Genomic DNA, 18,806 nt, shown 5'->3' on the forward strand with positions numbered 1-18,806 from the left:
AGGTATATAGGTTGCAGGAGAGTGGGGGCTGTTCCAGTGTTGGATTTTTTTTGTCTGTTCCTTGCCCGGGTGGTGGAGGATTACAGCTAATTGCATTAGCTGATTTGCATTAGTTGGCAGTTTTGCCTGGGGCTGACTGCTGGCTCCACCTTCTTCTGTGTGGGCCTTTGTGCTATAAAAGGCTCTTGCTAAAGAGCTCTTGGCTTGTGGATCAAGCCTGGGGACTCTGTAAATGTTCCAGAGTTTTCAGAAGGGGTCTGGTTCTTCCTGCAATTGATCAAAGCAGCGTAGCTGGCGATGGACCTGAGGCTGTGACATGCACTGTCTTTGACATGTTTGTATTTTCACCTCAGGGTAACTTTAAATGCATATGCACCAAGTGCAAGTGCTCCTGGAGGAGAAGGTACAGAAGCTAAGAGAAGGCCTGTCCACACTTTATTCTATAAAGGAGGGTGAAGCGTTCTTGGAAACACCACAGTCAAACAGCCCCCACTCTCCTGCATCCTATATTCTCTCACACACTGCCCTCATGCACTGTATGAAAGAAAGCAACACTCATTGATTTGGATAAACAAGAATAGAATTATTGGCCCAGAGCAAATTGGATTTACAACAGGGAAATTGATTCTGGACCATTCCTCTACTCTTGTGTTTCTAGTTGATAAATAATTGATGCAGAAAAACGAAAACTTTATGTGGCATTTATTGATGTCAGGAGTGCATTTGATGCGATTCCCAGGGCACTATTATGGGAGAAACTGAGGAATAGAACCTCATTTACTTTTCCTGCCTGATCATAACATATTGATATTTTTATTGTCTGATATCGATCCGTTTATATCCAATAGAATGGCTCTTTATGCTCTTGCAGCTAGAAATATTAGAACCATAATGGCCACAGGGAAAAAATGCTAACCTAAGGAACACTGTGGAGGGCCCATATCCAGCCGGTACTGAGGCAGTTGAACTGGTTACCAGTTACTGTCCGGATCCCGTTCAGGGTTTTGGTTTTAACTTTCAAGGCCCTGCACGGTCTGGGACCCACATACCTGAGGGATCGTGCAGGGCCTTGAAGGTAAAAATGGGCAACAATTTACTGGTCGTTCATAGCTCCAGGGAAGCACGCCTGGCTCCGACCTGGTGGAATGAGCTCCCGGGTGAGCTATAGGCCCAGCGGGAGGTGTCAGCATTCCACAGGTCTTGCAAAACTGAGCTCTTCTGCCAGGTCTATGGTTGAGGTTGGGGGCAGTAAGGATGATCAATGGGTCCCCCCTGGTGTTAAACAGCATTACTGTGATCTGACCTCTTTCCTTCCCTCCACTGGTAAGAGTGGGGGGAGTGGGGGGAGTTGGAGGTATTTCGCCATGTGTCTGATACTGTGATTTTGTGGTCCGTTTTTAATAGGGTTCTAATGGGATTTTTATTGGACGTTTGTAACCTGCCATGAGCCAGCCTCAGGAGTGGTGGGAAATAAATTAAATATTAATATTAATATTAGTTTAATCATACGTTTTCTTTTTCCTTTTTATTTAATTTCACTGTATAGAGGCCTTTGGCCAATACAATAAAAGCTATTAACTATTAAAATATATTTCATGATTATTTTACACCTTAGCTTGCTAATTTTTATCAAATGTGTTTATTGTGTTTATTAACGGTTGACCGTTTCCTTATGAAAAAGGGCAGAATACAAAAATAAATATTATTATTATTCTCAACCAATATTACAATATAAGTTGGATTGATTGCTTGATGGCATAATTTCAAAGAGAAGATATAAAATAATTTTTATATTATAGCATTAACAATTACAATATTTGACAGCAAATAACTAGATTTTTAGGCCAAAGTGGCCAAAAAACCTAATTTGGCCCCCTCATGAGAAGGAAGGACTCCCTGAAGAAGAGCCTAATGCTGGGAGCGATTGAGGGCAAAAGAAGAAGGGGACAACAGAGAATGAGGTGGCCGGATGGAGTCACTGAAGCAGTTGGTGCAAACTTAAATGGACTCCGGGGAATTGTAGAGGACAGGAAGGCCTGAAGGATCATTGTCCATGGGGTCGCGATGGGTCAGACACGACTTTGCAACTAACAACACAACAACAACTAGAGTTTTTATTTATTTTATTTGTTATATTTATATACCACCCTCCTCTTGCAGCTCAGGGCAGTTTGCAGAAAATAAGAACAGGTACAATATAAATGCAATAACAGTAATAGGGATTATAACAGTAGTGATAATGACAATAACGAATAATAGTAGCAGTAACGGCAGTAATGATTGAACGTTAACATATCAATTGGGATTGGAACTTCATAGATTGGTCAGGGCAGGATTCCCCTAGATGTATTTAATGGGTACACCTTTATGGGAAGAGGGGCTCTGGGGGCTCAGTAGATGTTGCTGGTTTGATTGGCCTCAACCAAATGCCTGGTAGAAGAGCTCTATTTTGCAGGCCCTGTAGAACTGTGCTAGTTCCGACAAGGCCCGGACCATGTTGGGGCCAGGACAGACAAGGCTCTGGCCCTGGTTGAGGCCAAACATGTTTGCTTGGGGCCAGGTGGTTGGTGTAGTGCTCTTTGAGAGGCATAGATAGGGAGGCAGTCCCTGAGCCTAGACTGCATATTGCCCTGATGGTGATTACCAAGACTTTAATCCTGATCCAGGATTCAATTGGTAGCCAGTGCAGTTGTTGGAGTATGGCTGGATGTGGGTCTTCCACTGAGTTCCCATGAGAACCCTGGACCAATTTTAGCTTCTAGATCAGGGATAAGGATAGGCCCGCGTAGAGCGAGTTGGAGAAATCCAGTCTAGAGGTCACCATCACATAGATCACTGTGCCTAGGTGTGTCAGGGCCAAGTAGGGCACTAGTATTTTGGCTTGATCCAGGTGGTAAAACGCCAGCCACTCTACTCCTCTGATCTGTGCCCATAGAGAGGGAAGTGTCCAGGATCATGCCCAGGTTCCTGGAGGAGTGAACCACAGATGGTTGTACATCCAGGATGGGCAGGCGCTTGCTTGGACCCTTCCTACCTAGTCATAGGAGCTCCATCTTTGAAGGATTGAGCTTTGCGGGCAAACAATGGAACTCTGTGGGTGACATAGGTATCATTGTATGATAATAGAAAAATCAGACTTTCCATTTTGGAAATACCTGAGCTAATAGGAAATATTCTTTCAATAAACTTACCTCTTGGTGTATCGTAAAGGGGGCAGTCCTTAACATAGTGCACAAGGTCCTCAACCACTCCCTTATCACATATACAAGTGCCTTCAGATACGGGGAGATGGGAGAACCGGCCACTACGTACTACCAGTGGTAATTTTGCAAGATGAGTAAAGGCCATCCTCAGAGTTAGGGATGGCAAACTCTCCAAAACTGGGGCTCTACAATGAGTTCTCTTAACATGCTTAAATAGAGGGACAGCTCTAGAATGCGCAATTATATCGCCATCTAGTGCTGCATCCTTCTGGATCTTACCTTTTAAAAAAATTCTCCCTCTTCAGTGTTATATCCCAAAACTATTATACTTAACATATTTTACCTCTGGATACTTCCCAGTGTTAATCTTTTCCCCTCTTTCCGCCCAAATTCTCATATAGGGTAAGCTTATCTTTCCAATATTTCAAAAATCAGTATAATCTTTGCCAGTGTTCTCTGTCCAAGTTACATTCTTAAAATATTATATTCATCCTTTACCCAGAAAAATGTCTACACCAAAGGTGAATCTGTTTTTATTTAATCATTTATATTTGGAGGTGTTTTGCTTTCAGTTCAGATGTAGAATTAGTCATCTTCTTTCAGTTAAAAAAAAAATCTCCCAGGACAAGATGCGGGCACTCCAGTCCATGCCTGGGTTATGCCTTTCTAAACAGTCCAGTCCCAGTATCAGGGAGCATTTGGCCCTGGGGACCTCAGTGTCCATGTCCACTGGCTCCATTGCTTGGTCACCTCTCCCCCTGCTAGGTTTCCATCCAACTGTGCAAAGATGATGGGCTGCTCATGTTCCCCTAGTCTCAATTTTAGACCCTCCAGCACCACGTGATTAATCAATGTCTGGTTACAACCAGAGTCCAAAATCAGGTGCAGCATCATATTCATCCCCTGGTAAGGATTCCCTAAAGTCACTGGGATCAGCAAAAGGGATGTATTTGTACTCACTGGAGTAGCAACCACGCCCGGCTTTTGGGCCTGCTGTTGGGCACTTTTTACAATAGGTCTTTCCCATTTCCCCGTGGCTGTTGGGGCTTGGACTCCTCCTCCAAGGAGTCTTCCAGAGTGCTGGTCTCAAATCCCACCACTGGTGCCATCAGGACTGCTGCGAGGCAGCCCCTCAACTTGGGGGCAAGAGACCAAGCCCTATGAAGATAGGTTGAGGGGAATGTTCAGCCGGGAGCAAAGGAGGTTGAGAGGGGACAGATGGCCCTCTTTAAGTATTTGAAAAGTTGTCACTTGGAGGAGGGCAGGATGCTGTTCCCGTTGGCTGCAGAGGAAAAGACACGCAGTAATGGGTTTAAACTACAAGTACAACGATATAGGCTAGATCTCAGGAAAAAAATTTTCACAGTCAGAGTAGTTCAGCAGTGGAATAGGCTGCCTAAGGAGGTGGTGAGCTCCCCCTCACTGGCAGTCTTCAAGCAAAGGTTGGATACACACTTTTCTTGGATGCTTTAGGATGCTTAGGGCTGATCCTGTGTAGAGCAGGGGGTTGGACTAGATGGTCTGTATGGCCCCTTCCAACTCTATGGGGAAAAAAAACTTGCACTTGCTCTTGGGTCCTTCCAAATGGGCATGAGGTAGCCTCTGCAGTAGACCTTCCAGAGGGAGGAGCCTTCTTGGGGCACTCCATGAGGAAAGGTCCCAATGCCCCAAAACCCAGATACAGGCCCTGATGGTATCTCTGTTCCTGCTTTGCTCTCCTGGGCCACCCTGGCCAGGCTCACCTTTCTGGGAACCGCTGGATTGGGCTCCTGATGGCTTGCTGCCCCAGCCCTGGTGCTGCTTAGAGATCTTCACTAGTTGGGCATGGTTCTCACCCTCTCCAGCCATCACGGTTAGGGGTTGTCATGCATCAGGGCCCAATACAGAATCTCAGGGCAAGGTGGTAGAATTCCCCATCTTAGCGCGTCACTAGCCAGGGTCCCTGTTTCAGGCATTGCAACTGTGATTTGTCCCAATTCTCTTGGAAAATCCTCTTGCAAGGCCTGCATAAAGGCACCAGAGTCCTCCAGCTCTGGAGAATCCATGTCAAAAAGGTCAACCAACCAATACACTGTCTCTCCCTACAGCAAGCCCCCACGTAGGTAACCTTGCTGGCATTCATTTCAAAGCCCCCCTATTTGCTCATTAAGCACAGCAAAGTAGGAGAGGTTCTCAGCTGCACCATTGAACATGACTGTCAGGGTTTGGGAGATTGTGGGGGCCCAGCTGGATTGGCTGGCAGGTTTTCTTGTGGGGGCCCAGCTGGAGTGGCTGGCAGTTAGTTCTTCCAGGGCCTCCTCACACACCTGCTGGCCTTGCAGTTGGTTGGTTGGTTGGTTGGGGGGGGATTGACAAGCACTACGGTCTTCAGGCCCTGCATCTAAGTCTCAGGGGTCTTCCATGTCCTTGAGGAGCTGAGCATTCTTGCACTCGAGCTTCATGCCCATTTGTCTGGCCAATGAAATCATCCATGCCTCCAGTGGCCCAGTCATAGATGGATGGGATCTGGTGGCAATGGGTGGTCACTTGCCATGGGGCCACCTCTGAGGTCTGCTGGCCAGGGGCTCCTAACTTCCACAGTTGGGTGCCCAAGGGTATGTCTCCTGAGCCCACCCTGGCAGTGGCATGCTTCTTTGCATCGTTGATGGCAGCGCCATCCTTGGTGTCCGCCTCATTCTTTATAGGCTTTCGATCCTCATAATCATACATGATGCTGTGTATGGCAGGATGTCAGGAATAGTTTTTCATGAGTCTTAGCAATGTGTGAGATTCCCGTTGATATTCCCCAAAAGCAGACGTTTAGTAGATGAAGTCTCTTCATTCAGGAACAAACAAAACTGGACATCTCCAATTTCGTGGACTACTCAAACACCCCTATATCTCCAAACCTTTGCCCCCACCCATTCCAAATTCAGGCACCCAAACCCTCGATGGCCTTCCTCCCATTTTCTTCTCACACCTCCTGAAAATGAAACCATTGCCTGACACAGCATCCCTGCCTGACCTCCAAGGACATGGAGACAACCGAAGCTCAGGCACCAACAGATTTCTACCTGTTCCTCCCAACAGAATGTCAGAGGGGGCAAATACTAATCCCCACCCCACCTTGTGACCCATCCCAACTCATTACAAGCAAGGTAGTTACTAAGAGCAAAGAGATACAAAATGGCGTCACAGTTGTCAAGGCAAGAGCGTGTAGATAAATAATAGGCACGTGATCTTGACACTGGTCTCCAGACGACAGAGGTGAGTTCCCCTGGAGAAAATGCCTGCTTTGGAGGGTGGACTCTATGCCAGGGATAGTCAAACTGCAGCCCTCCAGATGTCCATGGACTAAAATTCCCATTAGCCCCTGCTGGCAAGGGCTAGTAGGAATTATTATTATTATTATTATTATTATTATTATTATTATTATTATTATTATTATTGAATTTATTACCCGCCACTCCCTTGTGGCTCGTGGCGGGTTACAACAGTATAAAACCCCATAAAATACATTAAAAACCAATTAACATATCAATAGTTAATAACTACCTGGCAAGAGCGGCTAATCAACTACCCATTCCCCCCCTAGCAAGTGGAGAGGGGATACTGATGGTACTCGTGTCTAATCCCAATCCTCAGGTCCTGGGGGGGCGTAGATGTTAAGCCTGGTCTCAACCGTAAACCTGGCGGAAGAGCTCCGTCTTGCAGGCCCTGCGGAACGATGGAAGGTCCCGCAGGGCCCGCAGCTCTCCCGGGAGCTCATTCCACCAGGCAGGGGCCAGGACCGAGAAGGCCCTGGCCCTGGTTGAGGCCAGGCGTGCTTCCCTAGGGCCGGGGACGACCAATAGATTTTCTCCCACAGAACGTAAAGCTCTACGGGGGGCATAGGGCGATAAGCGGTCCCTCAGGTATGTGGGTCCCAACTCGCGTAAAGCCTTGAAGGTTAAAACCAAAACCTTGAACCGGATCCGGGCAGCAATTGGCAACCGATGCAGCTGCCTCAGCACTGGCTGGATGTGGGCCCTCCAAGGTGTGCCAGTTAGGACCCTAGCAGCTGCATTCTGCACTAGCTGAAGTTTCCGGATCAAGGACAAGGGAAGGCCCGCGTAGAGCGAGTTACAGAAATCTATTCTGGAGGTGACCGTTGCATGGATCACCGTGGCCAGGTGTTCGGGGGACAGGTAGGGCGCTAGTAGTCGGGCCTGGCGAAGTTGGAAGAATGCCTGGCCTGCTACTCTTTTGATCTGTGCCTCCAAAGTTAGGGAGGCATCAATGATCACGCCCAAATTCCTGGCCTGGGACGCGATGGTGAGATGCGCCCCTCCCAGGGTGGGCAAGCGCGCTTCCTGATCCCGCCCCCTACGTCCCAGCCACAGGACCTCCGTCTTGGAGGGGTTGAGTTTCAGACGACTCTGCTCGAACCATTCTGTCACCGCTTCCAAACATCTAGCAAATGGTTCCGGGGGAGAGTCTGGGCGGCCGTCCATGAGGAGATAGAGCTGGGTGTCATCAGCGTACTGGTGGCAACCCAGTCCAAAACTCCGCATCAGCTGGGCCAGAAGGTGCATAAAGATGTTGAATAATGTGGGGGAGAGGACCGCGCCCTGTGGGACTCCACATGGAAGTCTGTAGGAGCACGAGAGCTCATCCCCCACTGCTACCCTCTGGGTCCGGTCCTGGAGAAAGGAGCGTGTCCAGCGTAAAGCTGTGTCCCGTATCCCCGTTTCGGCGAGGCGATGGACCAACAATTCGTGGTCCACGGTGTCAAAAGGGGCCGACAGGTCCAGAAGAACCAGCACTGCCGACCCGCCCTTATCCAGCTGGCGACGGAGGCCATCCAACAGGGCGACCAGCACCGTCTCCACCCCGTGGCCAGGTCGGAAGCCAGACTGATATGGATCGAGTGCCGAAGTTTCTTCCAAGAATGCCAGGAGCTGGTCTGCCGCAGCCCTTTCAACCACCTTGCCCAGGAACGCTAAGTGCAATACCGGGCGGTAGCTGTCTGGGTCTCGCGGATCCAGCATAGATCTTTTCAGGAGAGGGCGAACCACTGCCTCCCTTAGCTGCTCAGGGAACTCCCCGGAATCTAGGGAGAGATTGACAATATCCCTGAGCTGGCCTCCTATCTTCTGGCCCCCTCCTTTGAGGAGCCATGACAGACAGGGGTCGAGGGGGCACGTGGTCGCTCTGACCGAACCTAGCAACTCGTCCACTTCGGGTAAAGAGAGCCGTCTGAATTGTAGTCCATGGACATCTGGAGGGCCGCAGTTTGACTACCCCTGCTTTATGGCATTGTAGCCCACTGAGGTCTCTCCCCTCCACAAACCTCAGTGTTCCCAGGCTCCAGAAATGTCCCAAATTGCAGTTGGCAGCCCTATGGTGATCGACATGCGGCTGTTCAGCTCTCCAGCTGTGCCAACGAGTGGTCAGATGTGGGTAAGGCAAAATCCAACAAGCTGATGCCTGTAGTCGAATTAAGCGTTCCTGTTTCCTTGCAGATTGATGAAATGAACATCTACGGAAATACAGCACTTCATATTGCTTGCTACAATGGCCAGGATTCTGTGGCCAACGAGCTGATCGATTACGGCGCGAATGTCAACCAGCCCAACAACAGTGGCTTCACGCCTCTGCATTTTGCTGCGGCTTCGACTCACGGAGCGCTTTGCCTGGAACTGCTAGTGAACAATGGGGCAGATGTGAATGTTCAGGTAAAGTTCTCCATTTCTGAGGCCTACAATTAATCTCTACGTTGATTTAAAACTTCTATTAAATTGCAAGGAAACAGATGCTGAGATAAGACGACCAAGGGATACTGTTTTTACATGATGTTTTTGTAGCTGGGTACAGATACTGAAGTGCATGTGTCCAGTTCACCCCGCACCCTTAGTTAGCAAAGTCCAATAAGTGCTCCTGTTACTCCAGAGGCATTTAGGAGAGTTGAGTGAAGACACAGCACGAAGGTCAGGATTAGACCTGGCTTGGGTTGTCAAAGACAATGTACTGTAAACAAACAGACATTAAATAGAAGACACTAACTGTGCCTGTACAAGGCATCATTTGACAGGTGCATACTTGAGAGCTACCCCCCCCCCCCAGGTACATCACTAAATAGGCAGCTCTAAAACATTTATCACGGTTAACAGACGCATCCTGGACCCATCCTGGTGCAGAGAGCTTAACTCTGTTCCCAGTCAGTTCAGACCAAACGAGATCTAACACTGACTGCTTGCTTGCAGAATGAAGATAGGATGTTACAGTCCTCAAGCATAACTCTCTTTGCAGCTGGGCTTAGGCACAAACAGCATTACAGAAGTGCAAGCAGGCACTTCAAGCATTAACAATGGAAAACAAATTCTATGACAGCTTCAGAGACATGGTTACAAAACCCTTAACCAAACACAATCACATTTATTTATGTATTTACTAGCCAGAAAGCCTGTTGCATCCAGGAATGCAACGGGCATCAGTGGGCCCTTGCAGAGATGGCTGCTGCCACCCTACCTTCTGTTCCTGCCTGTAGCTTGGGTGATGGCCCTGCAGGCAAGTGGCGTGGCGCACAGCGGTCGACATGGCCCTTGTGCTGCCAGCCGGGGCAACAGCAACGCAGCCAGTCGTTCTGGCATGTGGCAGCTGAGCTGGTAGCCCTGCCGACGGCAGCCAGTCAAGCCACCACAGCCACTGGTGGCCACGTCGACGTGTAGCTCAGGCAGGGCACCACAGGAGCACCCTCCTCAGCAGCCAGGCAGCGTCTGGCCATGAAGCTTGCTGAGCGCCTTGCAGACACCTTCTGGAGGCGGGTGCTCCAGGGGCCGGCCCAATCCAGGTGCACTCTGAAAATGGCATCACTCCTATTTATCGTGGCACTTTCCTGGCACATATTACTGGGAGGAAGCCATATGCCGCACATGGTGTTGGTGGTGGGGTCAATGTGATGAGGTCAAGCTCTGACCACAGTCAGGGAGCCTGCCCTCCAAAGCAGCTTGTTTTCTCCAGGGGGAACTGACCTCTGTAGCCAGGAGGGAGGTCACGTGTAATTCTTGGAGAACACCGGGCCTTACTGGAGATTGGCAACGCTACCTGAATCCCGTGTTTTCAAAGCTGAAGGCAATGTTGATCTTCAGGTGTATTATTCTGCCCGCCATATGGGCTGAATCCATTAATAACACTTTTTAAAAACCTTTGATTAGAGAAAAGATAATATCCAGATTTATTACTAACTAGAAACCCCTTCTAGACTTTTTGTATGAAAAGGGAAAGAATGAACTGATTAAGAAAAACATTAGAGAATACAAAAAAGGGACCTTTTTGTTATCGTTTTATTTATTTGATTTTTATACCACCCTCCCAGTGGACCAGCTCAGGGCAGATCACAACATGCAGAGTAAGGGATAAGTTTGTGACTTAGATATGTCATAGAGAAAATCAGAAATATTTTCTTTTCTGTGGCCAGAATTCTGAAATTTGGAACGATCCATGGATATGTGGCATTCCTAATGGTTCCAAATGATTTGGGATTTTTTTCTTTTCGTTTATTTGGGATTTTTTCTTTTCTTTTGTACTTGACAGAGTACAGACGGGAAGAGTCCGCTGCATATGACGGCAGTGCACGGGAGATTCACACGGTCACAAACCCTCATTCAGAATGGTAAGAGGGTCTTTTCTTATAACTTTCAGTTCTTTTTACTGCATTCCATTCTTCCCAAAGGTTTGGTTGCTTAAGAAACAATGACCGATTATGCTCAGTGGCAGCCACGCCGGGCTGCCACCGTGCCATTGTGGCAGGGTTGGATGCCCTGCCGTTCCCCCCGCATATGCACGGGGAAGGGGCTCCCCCGGTGTATGCGGCCTGCCCTGCTGTAACGGCCATGCGTACACAACTTGGGGCCGGAAGCGCTGGGTGCGCTTTGTAGCAGCAGCAGGGGGCCCCCACGATGCTGTGGCAGAGGAGCGGCATGCCCTCCACCGCCAAGGTGAGGGCGGGGGAACGCCCCGTCCAGCTTCACGGTTGCTCCTCCTCCTCCTTCTCCTCCTCCTGCTCCTCTTCCTCTTTCTTCTTCTTGGCCCTCTAGAGTTTCTGGCCACTGTGTAAGACAGGAGGCTGGACCGGATGGACCTTCACTGGTCTGACGCAAGTAAGGCTCTTCTTATGTTCTTATAGAATCGTAGATTCATGGAGGATAGGTCTGTCAGTGACTCCTGGCCATGATGGCTGAGGGGAATCTCCCCATTCAGGGCCACTAAACCTCTGAATCCCAGAGCTTGGGGGCTGTACAGCACAACCTTTGCAGAAAGATCTACTTTCGATGATGGATCTGGACAGCAGAGAAAACAAAAATTAAGAGAATGCTGAAGAAAAATCAGGGTGTGGTACAGGTTATTAAAGGAGCTGTGATACTGAGTTCTCCCCATTGCCCCAGAAAATGTGCCCCCTGCCGGTTTTGGCCCTTACTTCCACTGTGCTGTCTTGAGTTTCCAGGGACAAACCAAGGTGCACCACGATTATGTCATGTGGTGCATTTCTCTAGACATTCAGGGTCAAGTGAAGGGGAAGCAGTCACAAGGCTGTTGTGTGTTTGGCAGCATCTTCCGTAATCACTCGGTCCACCTTTCATAAGTCATTTTCTTACAGAAGAGCAGCTGAATCTGTGAAGGGAGTGCCAGACTACATCATTTGCCTAGATCCAAAACATTATAATGTCATCTCCCAGAGCAATTATGTACCAGTTGAATTACTTGAATGCTTATCAAGAGAGCTATGCAAAAACTGCAGTCTCAGATTTTCAGAAATGGCAATGACTGGTTCTGAGCTTTGGAACTAGAAGAAAGGCTGCTTTTGGTTGCAAGAGAGAGTTTCTGGCGGCGAATTTGCTAGCTGCAGCCTGAATAACCTTGGCAATGAGTCAGAAAAGCAAACATTTCTGGGTATCTGGATTAACTAAACTGGGAGCAAGATATCATAGAGGTGGACAGACTTAAGTAACTCCTTTCCGTGGGACAGAGTAAAGCTGCTTTTAAAAAAGCCCTTCTTAGGTTGCATGGAAATAATTATTTATATTTTGGAAGATGTTCAGGAAGAACAGGGCCATGCGTTCTGACTAATGGTTTCTGCTGTAGCAAGATGGATAATTCACCATTTGCAGAGTGAGACCTTAATTTTTGGTATTGTTAAAAGTCTAAAAATAAATAGTTTTGTGGGTTGGGGCTTCTGTGTATGTGAGTGCATGCGTGTGTGTGTGTGTGTGTGTGTGAGAGAGAGAGAGAGAGAGAGAGCTCACAAATACAGTAGCCACTTGCTGTTTGCAGATTCATGACCTGCACTTTCAGCTATTCACAGTTCGTAGTCCAGTCACACAATATGGTCTCCAACCCCTTTTATTCCCACTGCACCACCATCATAATAATCTCATCATTCAATTTTGCAAGAAATGTGGTTATTTTGCTACTGAGAGGCAGCGGATTCCAGTACCGGCAGACTGGCACGGATCCCCTGTGAATCTGCTGTAACGTGAAATCCCAAGTCGCTGAATGGCTCCTGCCCCTGATGCCTTTCTTTCTGCCTTCTAAAATGTCACTTCCAGGAGGCGAAATAGAATGTGTGGATAAGGACGGTAACACCCCTCTCCATGTGGCTGCGAGATATGGGCACGAGCTCTTGATTAATACCCTCATAACCAGTGGAGCGGATAGCGCCAGGTAAGAACGCTGCTCAGAGCTGTCAAATTATTTTGCAATAACGGGATAGTGGCACTGTGAATTTTCTGGCAAAAGGCAACAGGAAACCAGGTAGATTTGGTGGCTGCTCACATTTGGTGTCCGGATTGCCAGATAATTATCAGCTGAAATGACAGGAGGTTGGAATTAGGGTTGCGCACAGTGTCGTCCGAATCGGCCGCTCCGGGCCGCTGCAGCCAGTGTCTCACCGCGAGGGGGGGGAGAGGGAGGGTGCGTGGCCGCGCACCCTCCCTCCCCACCCCCCGCGGTGAGGCACTGGCTGCGGCGGCCCAGAGCGGCCGATTCGGACGACGCTGTGCGCAACCCTAGTTGGAATGGTGAATGTTAACACTTCATCTGAAATCCATGTAACCTTCATACCAGTATTTGGAGACCTGATTTGGTGGTCTGCTTGCATCTTTTGATGGGCTGGATCTAACTCACTGAAAATGGGAGAAGGGAATCCTCTCTGGCCACGCAAAAGTCTGTGCCCACCGTCCTAGAGCTCGCACGGTCAAATGCCCTGTGGAGTAGAGAGGGACGGTACTAAGGAGGGGAGTTAGGCAGGATGGAATGAAAAACCCTGTGAGATCCAACCCCTAGACATTTGGAAGTGCCCCCCTCCCCCCTGGTTGGCCCTGGGAAATGAGAAATTTTATTTTTTCCGATAGGAAAGCTTTAGAGAGGGAGTGTTTTTAACTGCCTTTGAGAATTCTGACTTTTGTAGCCAGCTCCTTTCAAAAGTTTTCACCAAATCCTTTTCTTGGTGCTTCAAGGTAGAAATGCGCATCAGCAAGAGAACTAGGTTCAGCTACCTGGCTTCCCCACTTGAAATTTCTATTACATGCTTCACTGGCCTGTTCGTTGATCAAATAAAACACCTGTGTCAGCGGCCGAGGTGCTCAGCGAAATGAGACGCCTGCTTGAAGATCTTAGGCAGACATCCATGACAAAAGCCAGATGAGTTGCCCTGGACCTAGAATGGAAATCTGAAAATAGGTTAATAACAAAGATTGCATGTTGACCTTCGGAATGGATGCCCAGGTGGCAGATGTGTTTTGAGTGGAATTAGCAGGAAACGCCTTGAAAGGCCATGAAACTGAAACAACCATTTTTTAAAGGGATGAAGAAATAAGCACTAGATCAGGGGTAGTCAAACTGCGGCCCTCCAGATGTCCATGGACTACAATTCCCATGAGCCCCTGCCAGCGAATGCTGGCAGGGGCTCCTGGGAATTGTAGTCCATGGACATCTGGAGGGCCGCAGTTTGACTACCCCTGCACTAGATCAACCATTGTACTGAGCATAGTAGAGAGAAGGAGAGCTCGTATTCGGACTGAACATACACATATAATGACAGGGCTCTGTTGATGCTGCATTCTATGTTTTGAAATAGTATGTGTTTTTTCTGGATATTTGGGGGGGGCAAGTCAGGGTTTGGGGAGGGGAGGGACCTTAGAGGAGTCCACCCTTCAAAACAACCATTTTCTTTTGGGAAACTGATCTGGAGATAAATTATACTTCTGGGACATCTCCAGGCTCTGGAATTCCATTAGTTAGGAGTAGCTGCGGTTAATATGACCTTATACTCTGTCCAAGAGACAAATATTTGCTTATATGAAGTTTGTCTGAAACACTAATAATTTGTCCCTTGACAAAGCCAGCAGGCGAAACGGGTTGGGACTTATACGAAGTAAGAATTAAAAAACATCTGAAACTGAAGAGAGACAACTCTATTTGGATTTATTATTGCCATATTGATGTCCTGGTGCATCTGTACTATTTCATATTTGTTTCTTCACTGGAACCTACCCCTCCCAGTTCATTCATTTTTGCTTTCTCAAGAAAAAGTCATGTCAGACTAACATTATCTCTCTTTTTTTTTGAGAAACTTACTACCTTGGCTAGATCAGGGGAATGTTGTGGACATAGTTTACCTTGATTTCAGTGAAGCTTTCGATAAGATTCCCCAAGATGTTCTTATTGACAAGTTGGAAAAATGCGATATGAATCCTGTTACTGTTAGGTGGACCGAGAACTGGATGACAGGATTCCTTTGGCAGTGTTCCTAAGAAATGTTCTCCTTGTTTCAGGTGCGGCATCCATGACATGTTCCCCTTACACTTGGCAGTGCTTAACGCTCATGCGGACTGCTGCCGGAAGTTGCTGTCATCAGGTAAGCGGATCCCAAGGAGACCGGCGGAGCTGGCTTGCAGCTGTGGACGAGCTGCTTAGGAATCCTCCTTCTTTTGCTCATGGCAGCTGTGGGCTCTGCTCTGCTCTTCCCCATTCTGCTTGATGTGCATGCTTTATGCTTTGCTCCTTTGCCTCTTGACGCATCATGCTTCATCTGCCATCACCTGTATCAATCATGTCATCTGTACTGTTCATGCCTCAAACATGCAGAATGGTTTTTTCCCCAGTCCCTGGTAGCCCATAGATAATGAGTCGTACATTTAAATGTTTTCTCGGAATTATTTATTATCTGTTGCATGGCATGTGCGTGGCATAGCCAGGAGATCCCAGGATTATCCAGCAGCCAGGCAAAGGACGTTTGGAGGTGGTTGGCCATTCCCTGCTTCCATGTCATGACCCCTAGTGTTCCTCGGAGAAACTACCACCCAAATCCTTAGAAGGCTCTCATCCAAATACCAATCAGGAATGGCCCTGCTTAGATTCTGAGATCTGATGGGGTCGGGTTTGCCTGAGCTATCCGTGTCAAGGCAGTTCCCTGATGGCTGCAGAGAATGACTCTTGCATTTAAAGTTTTTCCCCAGAATGAATAGCTTTGATCCAATGGGGAATTGCCACATATTGGAGAGGTTTCCACCAGTGGAGAACAACAGCCGTTCTCCCATGTGCGCACTGCAGGGGTGAGGGAGGAATTGGCATAAATCACCCTGCCTTCCATCCTTGGAATTCCTAAGGGATATAAGCTAAATGTTAAATCTTTGGTTCTTTTTCGAATAGCAAGTAAGGTGTTTCACTTGCTTCTTTCACCTCATTTTAAAATCACGCTACTTTACATGACAATTCCTATGCAGACGTGGGTTTGTTGTTTTTTTTTACTATTATCTTGTATGGACTGAAAAACCTGTTTAAAAATAACCAGATAGATAAGGCTAGATAAAGGCTACAGAGGCACTATGCTGAACCAATTTCTTGAGGCACATTGACCGTTTACGCACTGGAGGTTTCATGCCAGGCTACAGGCTGGAGTTTTAGTCGTGGAAGGTTGCCCCACCTCTTCCTGCACCCACACGAGGGAACATTTGCCCTGGTGCACCTCATCGGCCCCCGATTTGTGCTCCTGCACGGGAGCTGGGGCAGTGAAGTTCCCAGTGTGTAAATGGTCATTGTGAATTTGGGGCTTTGAATTATGGTAGACTGGAGAACCTCCCATGCTAGTTAATCAGAGATATGTGTGTTACTTTGCACCAAGATCTCCACAGTTTCCCCCCCCCCCTTAGGTCAAGCCAAAAGAAGAACCAGTGGTTAGTTCCTGAAAATGCCTCTTAAGAACAAATGAGAACTCAAGTTGGGTCAGGCCAGTGGCCCATCCAATCCAACACTCTGTGTCACACAGTGGCCAAAACCCAGGGGGATCAGGTAGCTCACCAGCAGGGCCAGAACCCCAGAATCCCTCCCACTGCTGCCCCTCGGCAGTACCAAGAACTCAGAGCATCTCACCCCAGACAGTATGTTCCATCCATACCTTGTGTCTAATAGCCACAGGTGGACCTCATTTCCACCTGTTCATCCAATCCCATGGACATATGGAGGGCCGCAGTTTGACTACCCCTGCCCTACAATATCACTTCCATGGAAAACCCAGTACTGAAGAAGGTAGCTTTAGAAGTTGCCTGAAACTCTACGATGAAACTTTATGATAGGCTTAGGGTTAACCTCTATGAAACCATAGAGTTTCTGGCCATTCTTCAAGCTGTTTAGGTTTGTAGCCACCACCTCTTCCTGTGGCGGTGAATTCCCACGTGTTTATGACTCTTTGGGCAAAGAAGTAATGAATCTGCCTTATAACGAATCAGGCTTTTATTCCATCCAAGACTCTCTTGTCTACTCAGAGCAGTGGCGGTTCTCCAGGGTCTCAGGCGGAGTTCCTTCACATTAGGTGATCCTAATGCCACGTTTTTAAACTGGAGAGGCTGCCAGGGACTGAACCTGGGACCTTCTGCATGCCAAGCAGATGCTTTACAGCTAATTTGAGGTTGTAATTGACTAATTTATGCGGGTAATTGGAGTACTATTACAGACTGAAGAGTTTGGTGAGGGGGGACTTGAAAGGGTCTCTTTCGGACTAAGGTTTAGGCCACGGGTGGGCAAACTGTGGCCCTCCGGATGTCCATGGACTACAGTTCCCATGAGCCCCTGACAGCTTTCGCTGTCAGGGGCTCATGGGAACTGTAGTCCATGGACATCCGGAGGGCCACAGTTTGCCCACCCCCGCTTTAGGCCCTGTCAAAATCATTCATATGCTGCAAGCTTTCAATCAGAGAACGGTAGTTGCACACAAATACACCTGCAATCTTCCCATGTTCCTCAACTGGCTTCATTGGTTGTTCCAGATTTTGAATGGCAGCAGTTGCATGGCTGTTGTTCTACTGTCTTGCAGTGTTGAAACAGTTGGTATGTCCCAAAAACTCCCCATTGTCCCCATAGTGCTCCCAGTGGGGTGAAAAACCTTCCTGCATGTTTAACAATATGTTAGGAATATTATGTATACATGTTGTTGTTAATAAATACAAATAGAAAGCAGAGTGCTTGGTTTAATCTAACCTATCCTTATAGGCCACTTTCTTCTGTGTGGGGCTGTGCTCATGGGATACATGATTTTACCTTACACCGAAACAAGCCCATGTTTCCTTTAGGTCAGCAGCTCTGCAGAGTCTCAGGCAGAGAAAGGTCTTTCCCATCACCTCCTACCTGATTCTTTTAACTGGAGATCCCAGGGATTGAACCTGGGACCTAGTGCAATGATAAGCTGATGCTCTACCACTGAACTGTGGCCCCTTTCCAAAATGGGTCCTGAACAGACTGAGTGTTGCTAAAAGTAAACCTAAAAGGCCACACCTTTACTTCAAGGCACCTTAGTGTAGTCCAGGTGCCTGCTGGGCCGTGAGAACTGTAGCCCTCCATGTTGGCAGGGGACAGCTGGTGACCTTGGGACAGCTGTTCTGCTCCAACCTAACCTACCTCCTGGCATTGCAGAATGGGTAAGAAGAAAAGAGAACCATGTACACTGCAACTACGTTCAGTGGGGAGGGGGAGTCTATGATCTTCCAGCTAGTCTCATGATTGGATAGGGATTTGAACTCACATTTCCAGTGCAATGTAGTGGTTAAGAGTGGAGGCCTCTAGTCTGGAGAACTGGGTTCCATTCCCTACTCCTCCTTTGCATGCAGTCAGCTGGGTAACCTTGGACCGGTCGCTGTTCTTATAGAGCTCTCTCCGCCTTACCTCCCTCACAGGGTTTCTGTTGTGGGGAGAGGAAGGGTAGGCGGCGGTAAGCCTCTTTGGGACTGGTATAGATAGTGAAATTTGGTTCCAAAAAGACTCCATTCTGCAACCATTATTGCCTCACACACATATTAACCCAAGAGGTAAAATGCATGCTTAGAGACACGTTGTGCATTTCAAAACACACACTCATTGATTTCCATATCGCAACGCTGTAGCGCTTCCTTCCATCAGGATCTGTACAGATTTGTCTTCAGGACAGCAGCAGCAACATCCTCTGCCAAAGCTTTAGCCTTGGTCTGCAACTTGGGAGCGATTTATGATACAAAAAGCATTTGGGGGGGGGGGAGAAAGGGGTGATGCTCCAGTGGCCTTAACCTTGAGCTGCAAAGAACGCAGTGCCCATGACTAGGAGCCTACGCTATTGCT

The 18,806-nt window shown here is 48.0% G+C and overlaps 1 protein-coding gene across 9 annotated transcripts in view; it reads left to right on the plus strand.

Annotated features, from left to right (window-relative positions):
- The window catches only part of ANKRD44 (ankyrin repeat domain 44), a 158,726-nt gene that overhangs the window by 83,919 nt on the left and 56,001 nt on the right, over window positions 1–18,806 (plus strand). For all 9 annotated transcript variants that reach the window (XR_013227993.1, XM_077319352.1, XM_077319358.1 and 6 more), the window contains exons 8-11: window positions 8,687–8,899; window positions 10,758–10,836; window positions 12,770–12,884; window positions 14,996–15,078. Coding sequence is in view for 8 of the 9 variants with exons in the window: in XM_077319352.1 (XP_077175467.1) it covers window positions 8,687–8,899; window positions 10,758–10,836; window positions 12,770–12,884; window positions 14,996–15,078 (490 nt within the window). In the remaining variant the exon portion in view is untranslated. The remainder of the gene's footprint in view (window positions 1–8,686; window positions 8,900–10,757; window positions 10,837–12,769; window positions 12,885–14,995; window positions 15,079–18,806) is intronic.

Source organism: Paroedura picta, chromosome 2 (assembly GCF_049243985.1).
Source record: "Paroedura picta isolate Pp20150507F chromosome 2, Ppicta_v3.0, whole genome shotgun sequence".
NCBI classification, from domain to species: Eukaryota; Metazoa; Chordata; class Lepidosauria; order Squamata; family Gekkonidae; genus Paroedura; species Paroedura picta.